The sequence below is a fragment of the Aedes aegypti genome, chromosome 2 (genome assembly GCF_002204515.2).
Source record: "Aedes aegypti strain LVP_AGWG chromosome 2, AaegL5.0 Primary Assembly, whole genome shotgun sequence".
Taxonomy (NCBI): domain Eukaryota; kingdom Metazoa; phylum Arthropoda; class Insecta; order Diptera; family Culicidae; genus Aedes; species Aedes aegypti.
The window spans coordinates 405,861,511-405,884,807 of NC_035108.1; the positions used below are offsets into that span (position 1 = coordinate 405,861,511).

At 38.0% G+C, this 23,297-nt stretch overlaps 1 protein-coding gene across 4 annotated transcripts in view; it reads right to left on the bottom strand.

Moving 5' to 3' along the window:
- The window catches only part of LOC5575850 (mitochondrial carrier protein Rim2), a 38,160-nt gene that overhangs the window by 8,083 nt on the left and 6,780 nt on the right, over positions 1-23,297 (bottom strand). For all 4 annotated transcript variants that reach the window (XR_002500888.1, XR_002500886.1, XR_002500887.1 and 1 more), the window contains exon 2: positions 1,698-1,980. Coding sequence is in view for 1 of the 4 variants with exons in the window: in XM_021847255.1 (XP_021702947.1) it covers positions 1,698-1,980 (283 nt within the window). In the remaining 3 variants the exon portion in view is untranslated. The remainder of the gene's footprint in view (positions 1-1,697; positions 1,981-23,297) is intronic.

Below are 23,297 nucleotides of genomic sequence, written 5' to 3' on the forward strand. Positions count from 1 at the left end.
CTCGTTTTAGACTTTAGAGACCATGGTTAAAAAAACGACTGTGGAATAAACGATTGAAGTTGTTCTAGGAAGTACTTTTGATGGAATCGTCGAAAGATCCGCTAGAGTAACTACTGAAGAATTCGGTGAAAATGGCAATGTAAAAATTTGGATCTGGAGGGAAAATATTCCGAGTATGATGCAATTACTGAAATATGAAAATTACTGGAGGTAGGTAGTTGCGTTGGATTGCCCGAAAACGAATCTGGAGAATTTCCTGTATACATCTCTTGAAAGATCTGTAGAGGAATTTCTAAGAGAATTTCCGGTGAAAATTTCTAGAGATATGCCACGATAATTCTCCGAATGTAAAACAGAAGAAATCATTGGATGAATTCGTAGAAGAATTACTGAAGATTCAGAATCTGAGAAGAAGGTCTTGAAGAACCAGTAAATTATTCTCGTAAGTGTTACTGGTCATTTTTCTGGAACATCTAGAATTTTTATCAGGTTTCATTTAAAGGAGAACAAGGAAAATTATTTCTTCAAAGTCTTCCATTAAAACAGTGACCAAGCACTTCAAAAGAGACCTACAACCAGCTCTGTGCGGTTTATCGTTATGTTAGTTTGCATATGAAACCTGTTAAAACCGAACTTCGGTCATTCAGGCGGATGCCGGTCAAGGATTCTGTACTTTTCCACCGTGCCGATAACCCACGAGCCTGAACCCAATCCGGTTTGACGCAAACATCTTCGCCGGCTGTCTAATCATTCGAATGATTCTAGGCGCATCCCCGTAACCGGATTGAATTACAAGAAGCTCAGCGCGCACACTTGATGTAATGTAACCAACTCTTCTAGAACAATGGCGCAACGAGGCGAGATCAATTCGATAATCCGGTTCAATCCAAACCCCTGAGCCGGTTACAATGACCGGAATAAATCCCATCTCGCACCGAAAGGTTATCACTGGTCCACCATTCGAGCTGTTGTTTGTCGAGTCAACGAGAGTTATACGAGTACTGCGCGTGTGGATCCTATGCATCCAAACCGTGTCGTCTCAGTTAGGTATTTCATCATTCTCGATGTCATTCCATGTGGACAGGAAAAAGCACCGGAATATTTCTCATCAGCACAATCGTAACTGGCTTATCAGCTAGCTTGTTACAATCGCGCACCCTCGTCCTACTGCTTCTTCCAAGAAGACTTTGATTCGAAACCGCTTTAAACCTGCTTCCGAACCGGTTCTTGGGTACTGACTGGGCTGGTGCAAGCTAACATCACAAAAATAACTACACTCTTCAAGATTAGTCGAGGTGCACTTTGTTCGAGCCTTACACCTTGGCTGTACGTTCTAAATGACCGATACGTGGTCGCAACGAGCAAACTGAATGGTGTTAGGCTTGATGAGCACTCGCAATGCCAATGAGGGGGTGTTGGTGGTGGTTATTGTGAATCCAATGGGATTTGAATCGTTAGTTTTGTGTGGCTCAGAATAGAAATCGACGCGCAATAGGGTGCTCTCAATTCAAAGCTGCTTTAATAATTGCGGCGATCTACAGACTGTTATGCTTCAGTTAAGCTTTAGCGTGGATCATGAGCTTAAGACACTTGACAATATGATCTCTTCAAATATAGTGAGCGCAGATGATGGCGATACAATGATCAACTAGATGCCGGAAACAGAAGACGCAAAGCGTTATGCAGAAGCCACTCACCGATGGGCGCCGTCGACTGAGAATGGAACTGGGACATACTCGCTGTCTGTTGGAATGGTTGTGGTGGTGGTCCGCGTTGGTCGAAGTTCGCAACTGATGGTGGTGCTCGTTGGCGAACAGTTTCCCACGGGCTTCTTCCGACCCTCCGGTAGGCGTTGACGAAGCAGCAGCAGCAGCAATACGGGGCGGTATACTATGTATAAACGACGCGGACGAACTTTGCAGACGAGTTTTGACCACTTCCAGCGGGCATGTTACTACGGCGCCAGCAGTACCTGCGATACTGGAATGGAAGAAAAAGCAGATGGGGAAGAGGTCAGTTACGGATTACAATTGAGAAAATGAAGGAAATTTGAAAGCTTAAGATCTGTAGCCATTTTTTTTTCTACCAATTTTCAAAGCATACCACAAAAATTACTCCAGAATTAATACTCAACAGGACATACAGTCTAAATCTCTAGAAAATTCTCCTACCTTTTAGAAGTTCTATAAAGTTTCCTATAAAGTTAATTACAAGTATAACTACCGACATTCCCCCAGGAACTTTTTTAGGGATTCCTTCTGGAGCTCCTACAAAAAAAATCCCAAAAAGGCCTAAATGAATGTATTTAGCAATTGATCCAGAAAATCTTCTAGGTATAGCTTTTTCAAGGGGTTTCTTCATGACTTTCATTAAGCACTTCTACAACGATACTTAATTTCTTTAAAGATATAGCATACACACAAAAAAAATATTTAAATTTCAACATAGTGTAAACTGAAATGTAGTGTAAAAAATAAATCAAATTCGTGCGTTGTAAATTTAAAGTAAATTCGATTTAAAAATAATGGATTGGTCGTTAAAATTTAGGTTCATTGTGATGCTCCAAATATGTGCATGAAAATAAACTTAAATTTATAACATTTTTTTAGCTGTGATAGCATAGAACAGCCGGCCGTACATTATCCTGGAGTAACTATTAGAAGAAACGTTAGAAATGCTAGGAAATTAGCCTGGTATGCTTTTCAACGATACTGAAGTCCTTACGATCAGCGGAGATGGGAAAGGAAATGGTGATTAAAAGTCTACTAATTAAAGATGACCGTTGGTTCATCTAAGTGCATCTCTATATTTTTTTATAGAGACTCCTTTCGTCAATACCTCGAAAAAAAAATCTTGAATATCACACACATTCTTGTTTACGGCGGATACAACTTTCTATCGAATCCTATTCGTTCGAATCCATGGTCCACTTAATTTTGCTGGCGTTAACGAGAATTCAAAATGGTTTTCGATTGAAAGAGTATTCGAACGTAAACAAGAATATGGGTATATATTTTATAAGAATAGTTATTGCGTTTTAATCATAAATGTATATATTCTTCTTTGAAGCTACTCAGGATTTCCTCCTTGTTTTTTAGGATTTCCTGGCGATTTTAACCATGAATTTATCTAAGGATACCTCCAGGAATTCTTGTGTAACTTTCAAAATGGCATATATAACATTGAGAGGCTCTCTTTGTTTACTTTCCTTTCAAGGGGGCAGAATCCGTCATCGATTTGAGAAATTTCAAAAGCAGTTTGTTCGTCAAAAGTCATGAAAATTCAGTTGAAAATGTGTTCACTATATTCTATTCGCTAACCGAAGTACAATGAACACTTTTTCATCGAATATTTTTCAATTTTGAAAAGAAATACCACGATGATTACGAATACGGATTCTTAAATGCTAACCAATAATTGAGTTTTTTTTTGTATAAAACACTAATCAAGGACATTGCCTTTCGATCTACAGTGAAAACTCATAAAAGCTCGACCCAAATCTTTCAATTTCCTAGGAATTCTCTCAGAAGTTTTGTCCAGAACTTTTTTTTAAAGGATTTAATCAGAGTATCTCCAGAAATTACTCCAGAGATTCCTTTAGAGACTGATTTGACATTTACTTTGAAATTTCTTCAGAAATTTCTTAATAAAAGTGCACAATAAATTGACCCATCAATTCATCCGGTATTTTCTTTACAATTTTTCTCTTACAATTTCATTCAGGATTTTTTAGATTTTATTTGGGAATTTATCGTAGGATACCTCCAGAAATCATGCCAGGCATTTCTTCAAAGCTTTTTTAAGAAATTTTACCAGAATTTTTTAAATTTTTGAGAGGTATTTTCCAAGGAGATCCTAAAGTAATCACGCCACGTCTGAATCAGGAGATTATAAAAATCTAATGTACATCGGATTTTTTCTCGCTATACATTAGTATTCGCTCAATATTTTCATAATCGAAAGGTTTCAAAATATTATATCGTCAATTTCGATTTTTCCCATGTTCTAGCTATTTTTTATACTAAAATCTATGTAAATCGCGCTGTGTGACCCATTTCTGCCTATACAAAATGTATGTTAAAAATTTCACCAATAGAATATTTTGAAATTTTCTGATTATGAAAATATAGACCGAATACTGATCTCTAGCGAGAAAAAATCCGATATACATTACATTTTTATAATTCACTGCACAGTGGTCCAGGAATCAGTTTTACGCGGAAAGATGCATTTTGAGCTTTAGAATGAAACATTAGACAAAAACGGTCTTCTACAAAGTTGTTTGTATTAGTTAAGCCCTTTGTTTGGTGTTATTGAAAATTAGGGTGGACCACATTTTCATAGAAATTGTGTAACTAACTTTATTATTTGTAGAAATTATATTATACATGTTTCAGCAAAGTTGTAGACCATTCAATTTCAAGCAACTTTGCCAAAAAAAGTTTTTTTGTATCTCTTAAATTGACCGATTTAGAGCTTTTTTCCTACAGTGACATAGGGTGGTCCGAACAAAACTGGTTTTCTGGCTCTAAAGTTTTCAATTCAAATTTCTCATCAAAGTAATCTATGAAACACTTTTAGAGCTTTAAAAAATGCGTAATTTGGTGAGTGAAGAAACTCGCTATCTCCTTCCGTTTAGGAGTTATTGTTGTTTTTCTCTCAAAAACATGCCTACTTTGATTGTGAATATCTCTGATTGGGGCAAACATAAAAAATATCTTTTGACGGCATTCAAAAGACAAAATAAAATTGTATATTATATCAAAAAATTACAGATGTGTTATTTTTGTAACTCTAATAAAATGCCTTGAAAAATAAAGGATTTTAAACAGAAAAACTTTAATAACTTTTAAACTAAAATAGATGTCATCAATATTTTTGCATGAAAATTTGCGTTTTGTTAAATTCTTAAAGTCGTTCATAGACCGCTTTGACGAGAAATCTGAAATAAGAAAGATAGGGCTCTTAAACTATTTTGAAGATTTTCATAGTATGTATTTCTTTATTATTTCGCATTTTGAGCATGAAAATGAAATTTTAGACAAAAATGATCTTCTACAAAATTGTTTCTTAAAATGTAAGCTTTCATACTATGTCATTTGAAACTAGGGTGGTCCACAATATCACACATATCATATAATCAACTTTTTTATTTGCAAAAATACTGATATATGCTCTTCGGCAAAGCGGTAGAACTTGAAATTTTGATCAACTTTGCCAAAAAAAGTTTTTATGTAGCTCAAAATTTGACCAATCTAGAGCATTTTTTCCTAATCATCGCTGGGTGGTTCAACAAAAATCAGTTTTTTAACTCTAGTTTTTTCAATATTATTTTCTCGTCAAAGTCGTCTATGAACGACTTTTAGAACTTAACAAAACGCAAATTTTCATGCCAAAATATTGTTGATATCTATTTTAGTTCAAAAGTTATTAAAGTTTTTGTGATAAAAAATATTTGACTTTAAAGACGTTTTATTAGAGTTACAAAAATAACACATCTGTAATTTTTTGATATAATATACAATTTTATTTTGTCCTTTGAATGCCGTCAAAAGATATTTGTTATGTTTGCCCCAATCAGAGAAATTCACAATCAAAGTAGGCATGTTTTTGAGAGAAAAACAACAATAACTCCTAAACGGAAGGAGATAGCGAGTTTCTTCACTCACCAAATTACGCATTTTTTAAAGCTCTCAAAGTGTTTCATAGATTACTTTGATGAGAAATGTGAATTAAAAACTCTAGAGCCAGAAAACCAGTTTTGTTCGGACCACCCTAGGTCACAGTAGGAAAAAAGCTCTAAATCGGTCAATTTAAGAGATACAAAAAAACTTTTTTTGGCAAAGTTGCTTGAAATTGAATGTTCTACAATTTTGCTGAAGCATGTATAATATAATTTCTACAAATAAGAAAGTTAGTTACACAATTTCTAGGAAAATGTAGTCCACCCTAATTTTCAATAAAACCAAACAAAGGGCTCAACTAATACAAACAACTTTGTAGAAGACCGTTTTTGTCTAATGTTTCATTCTAAAGCTCAAAATGCATCTTTCCGCGTAAAACTGATTCCTGGACCATAGTGCACTGGTACAGACACAGCGTGAATCACGGATGTAATCTCTTAAGAAATATAGGTTAAACTGATGCAGTAGAGAGTACTTTTACTGTAGAAAATTTACCGTGAAAATTACCCAAGAAACCTTTGTAAAAGTTTGCAGGAAGGATTAGGATGAAATGCTGGATATAACTGTGATAAAAAATCTGGAGGAAAATCATGTAGATGCTTAATGAGGGAGCCCTATATGAATTAACGGAAAAATCCTGGAGTAATTTTTGTAGAGATGTCTGGGAAATTTTCTGTAGGAATCCCTGAAGAAATTAGAGGAAATATCCTGAAAAACTTCCTGAAGGATTCAAAAACTCTGGAATCAACCTTTGTTGGTTTTCCTGGAATCATTACTGTAGGAAATTTCTGGAGGAGTTCCGGAATGCATTGCTGGAGAAATTTTATAAGGAATCACTGTAAGCATTTTTAAAGTTCTTACTCGAGAAATTGTCGAAAAAATAAATGATTTTGCTGATTCTTTTTTCAATTGGACATCAACGAACGACATTACATTACCCAAGTAGAAGCTATGAGCAAGATATTTATGACATTTCATCGGACAGCATTAAAATCACATTGATAACATGTTTATTGTTAATCCAAAATTTCTTAATTTGAAGACAGCTATTACTTGCGATTGGATTTTAAACTCCGGCTAATCAATGGTTGTACTTTTTGAAATACTTATCCAGGGAACGTCAGAAATTACAAAGGTAGAAGCAACTTTTTTATGTTTTATATTCTGGTCTGGAGAAAAATTACATATGTAATTACGATTAACATTTTATTATTTAATGCAATATAGCGTGCAGCCTCGAAGTGGTCTTTTTCACGGTGTTTTCACATTTAATTCCGACTTTTTTTCGCCAAGAATCCATAATTGTCACGTTTTCTACATTTTCCATGAATTAAAGCCGATGTCCGAGAATCGAAGTGTCCGATTGATTCGAACCAATATGGTATCTACACTAGGAACTTTCTATTACGGAACCAGTAGGAAAGATCCTGAAAAACTTTCTGAAGGATGACCCGAAATAATTTAATACAACGTCTAATTGCATAAGATTAAAAATCATGATTCTTGGTGACGCATGAGAAGTCTCTCGCATCTAATATCACATTGCAGTACCATGCACAACACACAAAACCTCATCGTAAATCACTAAACAAAGCAAGCAAAAATGTCGCCCAGCAGAAGATAAGATATGGCCTCCCACTACCATTACCTTCACGGCTACTCATCGGACCACGATGGACATTCTCAGAGATATTTCTAACACGACTAAATATAGCTCCTTAATGGCTTCAATTACACAACGACCATTAGCGGTTGTACCATCTTATCCGGAAATAGGACTTGAAAGTTGTTCTGGGATACAACTAGTTATCCCTAGCCATTGGAACCTGTAGGAACAGCCAAGTAGTGGCAAGCTGAAGCGCATAGGTTATCTCCAAGCTGACCTGAATGATCATCAATCGACGCAACAACAGCAGTCACTCGGCTATGACACGACACATTTCCTATACATCTCAATCGTGACGTTTCAATGAATGATCGTGCATCGCTTGCCCAGAGTAGCCGTCACTAACCGACAAACCGTGTGCACTCATTGCAGAAACCATTGCGCGAGATAGTGCAATTGATTTACTACTTTCTTCGGTGTACCGGTTCAATCCCAGAACAAACTGGTAATCTACTACTGAACCAATGAGTCGCCGTCCTCCTACTAACTATATACATATACGCTCTGGAAGGCTGTGCGCTACTTTCGAGAACGCGATATGGCTCTATAATTCTTGGAGTAAACAAGTGGCGTGAGGGGCCGATCTTGGATTAGACCGATTTCATTAGAATCGAGCTCCTTGGCCGTCGAGTTGTTTACTCTGCCTATGGCGCCTCACATTTTGACGAATGACGCTCGAAAATGTATATTGTGTCCCGATGATGATGGTGAAATGCAGGGCCGGTGATGATTGATGGACCGATTGATTGCGCAAAATGTCATTTTCTGACAGAAGCCGCCCGATGATGAGGATGTTGGTCATTGGCGAGTTGGCGAGTATGTTGTTCTTTTCCTTTTTGGCATGGCGGTCCTACTTGGATACAGCTTGGTGTTCTATGATCACTTCCACAGTTATTTGCCAAAACTTCGCACTTCGTATGACATCTACGACGATATTCAATGCCCAGGGAAGTCATGAAAATTTGCATTACGAAAAGATCCTGAACCGACCGAGAATCGAACCCAGACACCTTCAGCTCTGTAGCCGCGGACGTTACCACTAGGCTAAGGAAGGTCCCCAAGTGTGTCGTACAGACTGATAAATGTCACGTAAACAGCTCAAAACCAGATCTCAATCCTTCGAGTTTTTCAGTCGAAGTCACGTAGGCCATTATTGCCATCATCGCGTCATGTAGCACGTCACGTACTAACAACCCTACTAGTCCAATCGATAGTAGTAGTTGCCTGGTTAGCAATGTGTTCTGTAGTTCTTGTCGCGACGTCAATCCACGCTACGTAAGACGATCGTGTAGGGAGATCACCTCCCGTGCTTGTTCCCGCACCAGCATGGTCGTCGTCATCATGTGCTGATCACGCTCCAATCACATGTTGATTCACCTCTTTTCGTTTTCTTGATTCGCATGTCTTGAGATCTGCGGTGCGCGGGCAGGGCGCGACCGCACGCTTCGCTGAATGGGAAAGATCTTTGGACTTTGCACCGTCACAGCAGAAATACGGAGCGATAGTGTCGCGCTGCGATCGGTGCCAAAAACCCGTGCATCCGAGGCTATTCTGCAACCAGTTTCACGATACGCGCTGACTCTCTAAAATTGGACCACAGGCAAGTGGATCTGACCTTTCCCGGCAGCAGTATTGCGATGCGGTATACGGGAAATTAACGGCGTTTTTCGAAATTTCACACCTTTTTGAGTGGATGCTTAGGGTACGGATCCAAGTGATCCTATTTTTATCATATTGCAACAAAGTAATTTGTTTTATTTATAGATCGTTTTCTCGTTTAGTAACTTGGAATTACCTATGATTGATACTTTAATTGAAACAAATCCTCATCTAAAAGCGATCCCTCTCACCGAACATTGGTTCCGCACCCTACTACCGACGCACGCCTTCGTTCGAGGTGATCTGATATTTAAAGATCAAAACTTCGTGCGTCTTCTGCCGCATTTTTCGAATCATTCTGCCCGTTTTTTGCACGGCGCTCGTGTACGATTTCTGTTTATTTTGACGCTACTTTTAGCTCGGAAAAATGGCGAGAATAAGACAAAAAACTCAACTTTTATTTTATCGTTTGTTTTCATCGGCCTTGCAATCGGAGAATAAGGTTGTTCCGCTTATAAAATCATATTCCTTCTTCGTATTCTTTTTCTGAAGCGCGTGCACGATCGGACCAAGTCTTGAACATCCTTGACCGCGGGGTCATTTGTTTTGGCTCGGAATTGCATATCATTCAACAACTCCTCCGTCTGCGGAACTTAGGAAAACGTATCGTATTGTAAGGCGTAATTTCTCAGATATTATCGCATTCGGATTGCAACCGAAGGTGAACACTGTACTTAGTTAAACAACGTATACAACGTTAAATAAAAGATTGATAAGGGTTCCTTTCTGCCTGCAATCAGTGCAGAGCAATTACGATTTACTATGAGTTGATAAGGCGCTGCGCCGTCTTGAAAGTGCAATCCGACTGACAAGTATTTATCAAATTTCATTGACATTTTTGCGACGTTTTCCCACTTTACGACCATCATGATTCCAAGTTAAACCGGTTCGCTTTGGGAGGTCCGAGCTCCACAGACCCTGCCACAATCTCAGACTCTGGACCAGAAGTTTGTTTGTAAAATAAAAATTTCGATTCGTGCTACTTTTCCATCGCCTCCGCGTGGCAGACAATCAAATGACGTCAATGGCCGAAGAACTTTGGCGATAACCGGAACACGCGAGAAGTTTACTTTTCATCGGAACCGACGGATTAGGGTTTCACACAGCCTCGGAACAGCTCACGCGGGTCACCCGGGTTATCCTCGAGGCATTAAAAATAGGTTGTTTGCTTCCATAATTGTACGGAGCACGTGCAGTTCCCCAATTGGAGCTATCTGCGCTGGAGGAAGGCAGGAAAAAACAAGCCTCCATCCATCAATCAGAGTGAACCGAATCGCAAAAGGAAAAATCCAGCTTCCAGCTTTGAAGTTGTTTGTTTTAAAATTATCTCCGGCGACGACCGGCGCTGCCGCAGTTCTTCGTATTTAAATGCGAAAATGATGAGCGCACCATGGGTCAATCTAGCGCGATAGCTCCAGTTTGAACCGGTCCCGTAGATTGCGCGTTCGATCGGTGTCCAGTCTGAAAGAACTATTAGCACATCTCCGCATGTACGCAGCATCTAAGCGGTTGAGTTGTCTCTGCCGAGGTTTGCTGAATCGCAGGATGTTGTCCTTTGCCATTAGATAAGTTCCTAGACGACAAAGTAGGTCCACGGCTTCGCTATCGTCTCAAGCCGCGCATTGCACCCGAGGAGGCGTATCTCAAACCAGCCTACAAATAAAGAAGGGGCGTGCAGTGTATGAGAAATTTATCTTGCTCATTAGAGGGATCAGCGTAACCTGAACGTTCCTGTTCCTCTCTATAACCCGGAGGCCATAAATCACGAGCTTTCTTTTGTGCAATCGAGTGCGCGGGTTACGCTTCTATGACTGGTAATCACACACGGGGGTAATTAGCATCCTGCACGGAGAATCTTTATTGTTCGCGAAAGGTTGCAACTGGGCGCTAACATTGTTAGCGCTTTTATTCTTCCAATCGGTTTATTAAACGGGTAAATTGTAGAAAGGGTAGCAGCAACCGGACCTGAGGGTGGGTGGGTGTTAATTGAAAGTGGCGATCCATATGGGATGAACTGCCACTTTTTGCGCCACAATTGACCGAGTGCGAAACTGAATACGGGTTGAGATTGTCCAAAATTTTCCATGAGCTGCGCAGTTTCTGTGACTTTTCGGTAATAAGAAATCCACAAGAAAATTAGTTCAAATCTACACTAACATGTGATAAGAACGGATCAAACTTTGCAAATCGGAGCTTCTCTTGCCTACCATTTCGTAAAATACTTGTATTCTCTCACCAATAATTACACTACCCGCCATAAGTATGGAATCGCATCATCTAGTATTGCAACACCTCAATTGAATATTGCAGCACCCCAAAAAGTTTAGCATCACCCGTAAGCTATTACACTAATGACGCAATATCTTGGAAACCTTACTTTCTAGAAAGCTGCGGTCTTCAGCAAAGTTGTTCAGAAGCCTTACGGCGTTTATCAGCTGACATTTTTAATGCGCCATTTTGCCGCTACGTGGCGCTAGTGTGCATGTAAATTGGTCATATTTTAGACGGCTCTAGCTCATGAACCTGACCACTTAGAATGTTCGTGTCTTCAGCAAAAATGTTTAGAAGCTCAAAACCAATCTGAGGCAGCACTGATTGGTTAGCAATTTTGCCGCTACGTGGTGCTAGTGTGCATGTAAATTGGTCATATTTTAGACGGCTCTAGCTCATGAACCTGACCACTTAGAATGTTCGTGTCTTCAGCAAAGTTGTTCAGAAGCTTAAAAGCAATGTGAAACAGCACTGATTGGTTAGCAATTTTGCCGCTACGTGGCGCTAATGTGCAAGTAAATTGGTCATATTTTAGACGGCTCTGGCTCATGAACCTGACCACTTACCTGACTCAGAAGCTTAAAAGCAATGTGAAACAGCACTGATTGGTTAGCAATTTTGCCGCTACGTGGCGCTAGTGTGCATGTAAATTGGTCATATTTTAGACTTTAGATTTTTACACACATTCCATTTCCAAACATTGAGTTTTAAAACAATGTTTAGGAAAAAATTATGTGAAAATTCCGTATGGAACTCTTTGAATTATACTAAAATGAATTCCAAGAAGAGCTTCGAGGCAATTATTTATGCTATTTCTAATGATTTTCTAAATCAAGAGGATTTTTTCCTCTTTAGGAATTTCTGTGTTCTGTGAGAAATTTTTAGATAATTCATCGATCATGTATAACTAGGAACTCAGGTTGATTCCATTTGTTTTACTGGACAAAGCAAAATTGGCGATCAAAGGGACCACAACGAATCGAATCTTTGGAATTTTTCCAATAGGTAAATCTGCAAGACTTTAAATAGACCCGTCACTCAACATTGAAATAAGACGCGTTTAGGACTTTACTAAGCTTACTATGAAAAAAATACGGTGGGTATCTTATATAGTTTTATGTTTCATGCAAAAAGAGTGTAATGTATAATGATCGTTTTGTCGTGAAAATCGTGAATGAAATGTTAAGAATCGATCTTCTCAAGCCACCCCCCCCCCCCCTGATGAAAAAACCTGGCTACGCCAATGGGCATCGACCCCTTAGGGACCGTTCAAATATTACGTAACGCAACAGGGGAGGGAGGGGGTCTTACATAGTGTTACGGTTCGAAAAAAATTTAAAATTTTCTATACAAAAGTTGTTACGTGGAGGTGAAAGGGGGTCTAAAATTGACAAATTTTGCGTTACGTATTTTTTTTAATGAACTCTTAAAAGTCCATGCAAGTTCTTGACGCGGTTCACAAGCAATCATTAACACGTCGAAATTTGAAAAACAGGAACATGATAAAATGACCCGATTTTGTCAGGCTCCCATTTTGTCAGCCTAAAATTCATCGAGGGGCTGACAAAATCGGGTCCCCACTGTATTATATTCCACAATGTTTTGAATTTTGTCTAAGTAAACAGGTTCGTAGAAAATGCCTTCTTCTAAATATTTGCTGAAGATTCGAACATTCTAGGTGGTCAAGATCATGTGCTACAGCCCGCGAAAATATAACCAAATCTACCTGCACATCTGAGAGAGAGGAGACAGATGGCTTAGATTGCGAGTTCCCAAAAGACAAGGGAACCTGTCATAAACTGACACTGGAAAACCACACATTTGAAGAGCAAAGCGTAAAATACCGTCAGAATTTAGGTAAAGGTAATTCAACTTTCTAGGTGTTTTTCGATGACTGCACATTATAAAAAGTTAAATACTAAAATATAGTCGTGTGTTGGCAAACTGCTATTGTTTTTTTTTATTCATACCTTTTTCACAGTGAACAACAATGAGTGAATGATTTTGACCAAAATAAGATCATTAGACCGTTGTGCACAACCCAAGAACTAAAGAAAGAAGTCTAAGAAGGCAAGAAACTTGCCAACTGTCAGTGAGCTGTCTCCTCTCTCAGCTGTACGCTAGCACCACATAGCGGCAAAATTGCTGACCAATCAGTGCTGCCTCACATTGCTGTTAAGCTTCTGAACAACTTTGCTGAAGACACGAACATTCTAAGTGGTCAGGTTCATGAGCCAGAGCCGTCTAAAATATGACCAATTTACATGCACACTAGCGCCACGTAGCGGCAAAATTGCTAATCAATCAGTGCTGCCTCAGATTGCTTTTAAGCTTCTGAACAACTTTGCTGAAGACACGAACATTCTAAGTGGTCAGGTTCATGAGCCAGAGCCGTCTAAAATATGACCAATTTACATGCACACTAGCGCCACGTAGCGGCAAAATTGCTAACCAATCAGTGCTGCCTCAGATTGCTTTTAAGCTTCTGAATAACTTTGCTGAAGACACGAACATTCTAAGTAATCAGGTTCATGAGCTAGAGCCGTCTAAAATATGACCAAATTACATGCACACTAGCGCCACGTAGCGGAAAAATGGCGCATTAAAAATGTCAGCTGATGAACGCCGTAAGGCTTCTGAACAACTTTGCTGAAGACCGCAGCTTTCTAGAAAGTAAGGTTTCCAAGATATTGCGTCATTAGTGTAATAGCTTACGGGTGATGCTAAACTTTTTGGGGGGTGCTGCAATATTCAATTGAGGTGTTGCAATACTAGATGATGCGATTCCATACTTATGGCGGGTAGTGTAGTTCAAATCTAGACTAATTTGTGATGAGGGCGGAACAAATTATGAAAATCAAAGCTTCTCTAGCCTACCATTTCGACTTATTTGTGTTATCTTTTACTAATAACCAATAGATCTGAATCTCATCTTCTTATTAATAGTAAAAGTTTTCTAGAATAAGTTGAAACGAGCCTGGGCTAAACGATAAAAGCATTGGTTATCAAAGATTTTATTATTATCTTTATTAACGAGATTTGCAGGCCGAGGCTTTATCAACGATACTTATAAAATAACTTATAATTTATGTACAAACGAAATTGTTCGAAATTTCAAACTATAATTTTGGTCCGCTGCATTTGACTATTCAATGAAATTTTAAGATTCATTCCACCATTTCATAGAATTTTCAGATATTTATAACGAAATTTCATTGCCGATTGAAAGCTTATATTTATAAAAATATCTCTTCGTGTACTTTTTTCATCATTGATAACCAAACCACAATTAAATTTGCATGCAACTCTAAATCTTTCGATATATACTGCATACATTATCAATAGATATTTAACAGCGTAGTAATAACCGAAAGAGAAAGATAGAGGAGACAATTATATAGGTAGTTCTGCGAGTTTAGATTGGATTGGACTGATTGGATTCATGGTTTGGGAGTTAAGCGACCGAAATTGAGTAAAACTTTGCGTTTTTTGCCTTTGCTAGACGAAATCTTTCCAAAATGAACATCGATCCGTAGCATAAATAGGTGGACCCTCTTCAGATTCAAGTATCCTTGGTAAATTCCTCGCAGTAAATTTAAGGATTCATACCCAATTTAAGGATTTCAACCCAAACTCAACCGAAAAAATCACTTGGTTGAAATATCGATGAAATCCTTCAGAAAAAAATCGTGATAACAATCGTAGTTTTGATGAAATTCTTGATTAATTCCGTTAGTAGAGTTTCTTTAAACGGCTCCATCACAAAATCATGCATGTAACTTATCTCGTGAAAATGACTCATTGTCGTGTATTTCAACATCGTTACTCACATAAAGCAGTAACCTCTTGTTTGTCTGTTAAAATAACAACGAACCTTCTTAACGTAAACAACATTTGAAAAAAACAACAGCTTTTGTGAATGAATCATTTTTGACTTTTGTGAATGAATCATTTTTGACTTTTGTGAATTGAATCATTTTTGACGACACGAACGTGAGTGAGTTGATTTTACATGTAAATCTCAAATATGAGAATTGCAACTTTGTCCTCGCTGGAGAGCTCAATTAAATAACCTTTTTCTCGAAGCCGGGCCAATCTGCCACAAACGCTGCTACATCTGTTACACTTGACGTTAAAAATGGCGACTCACCTATAAACCACGGCTTGTTTCTAAGCTCAGCAATCGTTGGGATAGCTTGAGATATGCTGTGAAATCTCGCAGGGCTCCGATTCGTCTTGGTCCCGCCGTAATAGAGTACTTGGACTTAAAACTGAAATAAGACAGGCTAAATGATGTCCCCCAATCAGTGGTAACCTGCTCACACTCAAATCTCAATAAATGAGCTCTCCCGCGACAGCAAACTCATTAGAGTTTTGCTTCGAAAATGCTTGAGTTGTTCGTTCAAGATCACTCAAACACACTCAAGTCGTCAAAAATGATTCAGTTTTGAAACTGCCTGCCAAAAACTCGTGAAACCGAATATTGCTTTGGAAAGGATGGAATGCTTTAGAACGGATTACTATAATTCTATCAGACTAACAAGAAAAAGAAATCAAATATTTACAAAAAAATGTGAGAAAAGCTGCCGAAGATCTCTCCAAGAAACTAACGATTTTTCTACAAAATATCAGAAATCATTAACTATCTCTCAAGTAACCAATAATTAGCCATGATCCAAAAGTTATCAGGCAGTCAACTTTTGGATCCCCTGGAAAAAAAAACTAATTTCGCTTATAGGGTACCGGTGCCATTAGTGGACTACCTTAGCTATGGAAAATCATAACAAAATAACGAAAAGCCTTAACAGATATCTTTTGGCGTCAACAGAAAGATTTCAACCTCTACTATATGGGAAAAATATAAAAAGAGTGATAAAACTATTTTTTTAACATACAATTGCTTGAACCACTATTGGTACACGTGTTCCAGTAGTTGCGCTAGTGCTCCAGTAGTAGACGTTCGAGAATGATACAAGGAATTTTAAACAAAATGGTAATTTTTTACATAGGTTTAACATTTTTCCCTAGGAACAGCAACTAATATCTTTCGAATGAAGCATAGAGATCAACTCTGGGACTTTTCTTCATTTTTATACATCCATTTTAAAATCTGCTTCCATCCGTTAATCCACTACTGGAACACGACGGCAACTATTGGTGTAAGGGAGCAATTTTTTTGCGTAAACTTAATTATTTATACAACTTTTTGATAGAATAAAATGCTGAAATTTAGCAAATCGACTAAACTAGAAGCGATCTATCCACCAAAAATAACACGAAAAATGTACGTTTTATTCCATAGTCCAATCTACTGGTACATTACAACCATTGGTACCGGCACCCTAGTACTTTTTCCCGGTGCGTTTTACAAGTTCCCGGATATTTGCCGTATTTTTCGCGGTCATTTGGAAAGGTTTATCTCGCTTTTCCCGGATTTTCCGGATGGATGAAATAGGACTTCCCATTTGATTGTTAATGACATTTTTTTCTTAGGACCACCAGTGCTTTCATTTTAGTAGAACTATAATGAATGCTGTAAATCTTTTTCAAGATTTCTGTAACGATCCTGACCAACTACTTCAGTAACGATTTTCTTACGATTTTCTTACAATGTTCTAAGTAAGATGTTTGTAAAAGTAGTTTTATAGTCAACACTACTAGTTATACAACATAATTCAAGAAAAAAATCGCACTGAATAGAAGACCCGAGTAAAGCTCGCTTTTCAGATGAAATGTCTGAAGATTGATTGATTTTTTACTTCACGAGACATTCGATTAGACATTTTGGCGAAGCATTTCACAACACATATTCTTAAACTATTTCAGTTGGCTCTTCGAAAATGTAGTCTGACAGCGTCTACAGCTTGTTAGTTACTTGTTCCTCGACGATTCATTTTTTTGCATCGCACCCAACTCATTTTCTAAATTTAGAAAAAAATATGTATGCGAAAAAGATTTCTCTTCTAAGGTCTTCTAAGCGGCAATGAGGTCATTCGGTTTCTGTGCAACGAGACACAACCAATCCGGCCGGATGATGCCAGGTTCACTGTCCGATGGTGAAATATTCGTCCCTAATAAACAGGCTGTTTGTGCACTTTCGCTGATGGCGACGACAAATTATTCCTGCCATCATCTTGGTCGTCGTCGTCGCAATTACAGTTTTGTTTACTACAAAGTATACGATCCACTTGGCATTCGTTGAATCATCCAAACCTAGCATTAATTAGGGAAAAATATACTGATTCATCGCTGGGAAGGTATTCTCTCGAGATTAATTAACATTCCGGTATCAAACATTAAGCTACTGAGCAAGTTATTCATTAAAGCAGATTGCATCGGCAGCAGATAACGAGAATTCAACCTTCCATTTTGCCCCTTGCTGCGAGTGGACTTTGATATTTGTAGTCTCCGTCGGGGACCTTATCAGTGGACTTCCTCGAGCGCTAAATCTGTCATGCGCTCGCCAAAATTGATTGACGTTCGGCCATTGCCAAGGCTGAAATTGCATTTTGCGAAGGAGAAGTCAATCGTTGAATCGATTTTGCTATCATTGCCAGTGTCAGGGAATTTCGGAATCGAATGTCACAACAAAGGTTATTTGATCGATATGGAAGTATCGAACCCGAACGCTGGGTTGAAACAAAGTTAAGCCGTGAAAAACAACACCCTTCCGTATCGATTCAACAAAAGTGGTGCTTAACCTACTTTATGAACAGTGCAGAAGGTGCAGTAGTTATGGCTTCTCTCTGTCACGTCAACGTGACAGGATGTGCAGAAAAAAAGGTTTATTCCGCTCGGAGCATGTAACTCATTACCCTGTTATGCAAAAAAACAAACAAACTCGTATCCGTTGTTAGTTTTGCAAAACGAAGTAAATTGAAACGCGACACGTCATGTTTGATCAATACTGCTCCATTGTCATCATAAATCACGTTGACATCGTATTAGTTGGAGGAAGCAGAATATTTATGAGCAAGACTTTCCCAGAGAACAGGATACCTCGTATATCATCTTTCTCAAAACATAATCAACAGTCCACTTGTTTACTTGGCTTACGAATGCTACGTGATTCTATGATGATCAAAATATATCATAAGGGTGTTTCAAAAAGCCAATTTTCGCTACAAACCGTACATTTAATTGTAGGTCAGATTTTGAGTATTCTGACCTAGAATCGAGTGAGCTGTGTGGAGCTAAAGCGATATTTTCAGCCACCCTAATGTATCGTGTTTACTCTTGCACGATATTAGTAATAGCTGAAGGGTTCCACTGACGGAAATAACATGTTGACGGTTCACATTACTACATCCATTTCCTAATCGTTTTCCTATAAAAATCCCTCGCTATGACGTACTTCAAGATGACCTCGACCAATCGTATCAGGAAAAATCACGTACCCCCAATTGAACCATCGCGTAATCTTCTACGAATTGAACTCAAAACAAAACGCATACGGTTTCTGCTATTGTATTATAAGGCGGATTATTCCACTCATTGCAGCTTCGCTATCAAGCGTTCTTATCAAATCCCGTTTACGGCTACCGGGGTTGAACCGGTTTCAGAAAAGACCTATCTTGCGGTCCGGCTAAATATACCACAATGTGGGAGATTACTTTCGAACTTTTCCTTACGAAATGGCCCCTGTTCTAGCGATATAGTCACAACCACATCCAACGAGACTGGCGTCGTCGTCGTAAATTAATCAAAATGGTAGCCATGCACTCGAGTCATGATCAATCAACTTTTTGCGACGCCTAAGCAATTTGCATCAATTGAGTCCGCCGGTTTTGGGCGATGATAAGATACGTCTGTGCGGAGGTTGCAAAGCTTTAACTAAGGTCAACAGGCGCTGATTGGACCTGCGTTATCTAATCATTAAGTTTGGAGTGGAGAGTTTCCGCTGAGAAGAAGTGCATCTGGACACCCTGGCAGTGTAACCAGTTTTACATTTGTAGTTTATCATGGGGGTCAAACTCGCACTTACATTATAACAAAGAAACAATTCTTACAGCAAAAAAATCCAGACCGAGCCAAGTGCCTGCTGATATTACGATGACATTGGTAATTTCTACTGTATGCGATCATTGGGTACGCGCGAAGCGCGATAAGGCCGACCTCATCATACTGAACTTTTTCCGCTTTTTGGGCCACAAATCTCATCGGTTCAAGTGGAAGGACAAGGCCTCTCCTCAACCGAGTAATCAATCCGGTCAGTATTGCGCTAGGCGATCGTCTGGTTCACAAAGGGGGCAACAACCATCCACCAGCAGAGCGCCAATCGTACCGCGAAGACTCCGTTCGGTTTGCATAAGGATTGTTCAATCCGAGACATGACTTCCTCAAAGCTTACGAGGTTCAATGAAGCGTGTCGCACCGCCACACAAGGAGTACACAAGTCCAGCCAAAACAACGGCTCCACGCGACGATCGTTGAATAAACACACGACTTGTACTGATCGACCAGTGGCGGCGGTTAATAATCGCATTCGGGCGGAGGTCTATTTTTAGATCGACCAAGGCACCACCATAACAGCAGAGCTTTTCGCAAACGAGAAGGGACTCTTCTACAAACAGAGTGGTTTGCATGGTGAAATTACGGCTCGCCGATGACAGTGGCTGAGTGAATGAAGCGCATCGTTGTGAAACCGCGAAATGTTAACTTGAATGTGCTAGTAGTAGTGAGAGTGACTTGCCAGTTATCATCCACTGATTGCCACAAGAACTAGTTCGGGATAGGATTCAACCACTCGACTGAATCCAACAGAAATAGTATTTAATCATGATATCTTGATTTATATGCTTCTCTTAAAATCTGGTTATCATCAAATTTAATTAATTTCTAATTGTCACATTGTGGCGAAAATTTTAACGAATGTATGATATTGTCATCAGATCGATAATTCAAATGAAAACCAGTTTTAAACACAATGACAATCTTGTATTTTACAATGGGATGTAGGACACCTATAGACAGAGATTGATCATTGGCTCTTATCTGCAATGTTTTTCGAATTCTATTGATCGTTGCTCTCTTTGCGTTATTACAGAAAACTGATTAGGTTTTCTAACAATATTTCGATACTGCTCGAAAACGGATCATTATAACATACTTCCCATACTACATAAGTGCACCCAGAGCAAGGTCTCTGATACAAACATTGAAATAGACCGCTACATGTTCAGAAATTGTATTGAAATCTTACTATTTGTGTATACACAATGGTATTATACAACTTTTGTTAGAGTTTTATGTAGAATTGTAATCCCAAGCAGAACCAAAGTGCTGATAATCAAATCATGATACTGAAAGTCTTAGCAAAATTTGATGTTCGAAGATCTGACGAATCGCTCGTTGCTATTGGTTGGATCTCGTAGAAGCTTAATATGGTATGATGATGGTATTCAACAAAAACAAAACTAAACAAATCGAAGGAATAGCTTCACGGTATCATTTTTGCAAGATGGACAAGTTTGCCGAAGACAGTTTTTGTGTAGGGTTATTAGATTTTAAAATAAATAATTTTGATCAAATCATTATCACTCGTAAACTCATGATTGGAAAAATTATTGAGAAATATATGCTAAAATTCAAGTTATGTGTGATGTGATTTCATCCAAATCGATCCATAAATAACTGAGATCTAGCTTATCAATGTTAACCATTTTGTATTGAAAATCGTAAAAATTGCAAATGTTTTGTCCAATACTGTATATCTGTCAATCTGTCAGGTTAATATCATATTTAGATATTTAGGCTTAAAATGTGTGTGTACCCACAAGTTTTGTGAAATGAAGAGTTTTGATTTATTGATTTTGGCGAAGTTTATTGATGATACAGAGGATTCATGAAGAGAAGTCTATTTCATTCGTTGGGCTCTTATGAAGCAACAGTTTCGTTTTACATAGACTGTTTTAATGTACATAAATCAGTCAAATGACACATATCTACACGCAAAAAAATTGTGCGGTATAAACTACCATTTTAGGGGGTTAACTTAAGCGCTCGCACCGGCAATATTCAGCAGACCAGAAATGCGCTTGATTTTACCATGTTTGTTGTTGAAATCAGATTGTTGTAAATTCTTTCTGTCAAATGTACCAGTAATGTGGTGGGATGTACCGTAAACATAGTAAATTGGTCTGAAATTCCATGGTAGTTTCAAGAATGGGCGTAGTCAGCTACAGTAGTAATATTTACCACAGAATTTTTTCCCGTGTATAATGAACGATAGGCATAATTTCCTAAATGCAAATTGAAATCGGTAATGTGAAAAGTGATCTGATTTTTTCGATAATTGTGAAATATGTCCTTTGAAATGCAGCCGTCCTAGGTCAATTTATGGGATGAAACTTGAATAAATAATCAACATAACAATGCTGTAAAGAGCAGTGTTGATAGACTCACACTCAAAGCTCAATCAATACGCTCTCCCGTGAGAGAAAACTCATTGGAGATCTGCTTCGCAAATCCCACGCTTGAGATTCTGATGTAAAATCAACTCAATCAACTCAAACCGTAAAAAATGATTCAGTCGCAAAACCCGGCAAAAACTCGTGAAACCCAAATGTTGTTGTTAACGTTAGAAAGGATTACTATATTTTTACCAGACTAACAAGAAATTATTGCCGTGTATATCTTAGTTCGTTTCCCAGTCGATCCAGGATCGTTTTGTTTTCTTCACTTCCGCGAAATATAATCGTGCTCGTGTATCATGCACAAAAAAAGAATGCAAATGACTATTTTGGCACAGCAAAGTTTAAGCTAATAACTATGGAAGTGCTCCTAGGCTGTTTACAAACTTACAAAAGAAAAACTACTATTATTTTGAGCGATTTCACCTGGTGTTTAACTTTTTAGCCGGTAGTGTGAAAATTTTCAAAATTTGTGATAATGAAATTGAGTATATTTGTAGTTCACTGCCAAAATTTCATGCCGATTGCTCATATGGAAAAAAAATCAGTATGCCAAAGTTGAGCATTTTGTATGAAAATCAGCTTTCACTACTATTATTCTGAAAACAACTGTAAGTATTAGAATATAACAGTTTATCAATTTTTGTGGGAAATAATAAAAACTCCCTAGTTTTATAACGCGAGCTGATTGCATGCCAAATTTAAGCGAAAAATGTTAGAAAGGGGATATAGCATAGTTCTATAAGACATGTTGTGATTCTTCTTAATTGATTTTCTCAAAATCGTATAATTGATACTTACGTCGATTTAAAAAGTAATTTGTCAAAATTATCAGTACTTTATTTTTTTCTGGTGGCACAAATTAAAATAGCAGTTATTCGTAGTAAAACATGCGACAAAGTAAGAAAAAATCAAAGTAAATTTTCTTTTGAGTATTTATATTTGAAAATCACTCATTGAACTTTAACACTTCACTTCACTTTTGCAAAAAATAAAATACTAAAAATCACTAGTAAGGTGAGCAAATACCTTTAAACTCTAATATGTTGCTTATCTTGACAGATAGGCCTATTTCGTCTGCGACTTACTTCTTCAGTGTCGAGTGCGCGACTTTTACGAAAGTGAAATGTTAAAGTTCAATTAGTTGTTTTCAAACATTTTCTAATAATCCCTCCCGAAATTTAAAAAATGTAGTATTTATTTTTGTTTTTAAAACTACATCTATACATTTAGTACTTCAGTATTAGTTGAAACTTACATAAACATATGAGCATAAGTAGAAAAAAGGCAGAAATTTCTGTTTTTTTTTTGTATATTTTCAGTAATACATAGTGTTAAAATGTCGAACCGTAGTACTCTTTTGTCTCAAATTCTGAACGTAACTTATATTTACTCCGAACAATAGTCGAGGTTCCGAATATGTGTCATGATCGGAATTTTAGAACGGTACACACAAATAGAATATAATCCAAGGTTGCTGCTAAATAATTACGCATCAAATAAGACAAAAACATGCATACTTTCAAAAACTTCAATAAACTTGCACATTCATGTTGGATCACTGCGCAATTTTGGAACACTTGCTTCTCTCAAATCAAAGAACTA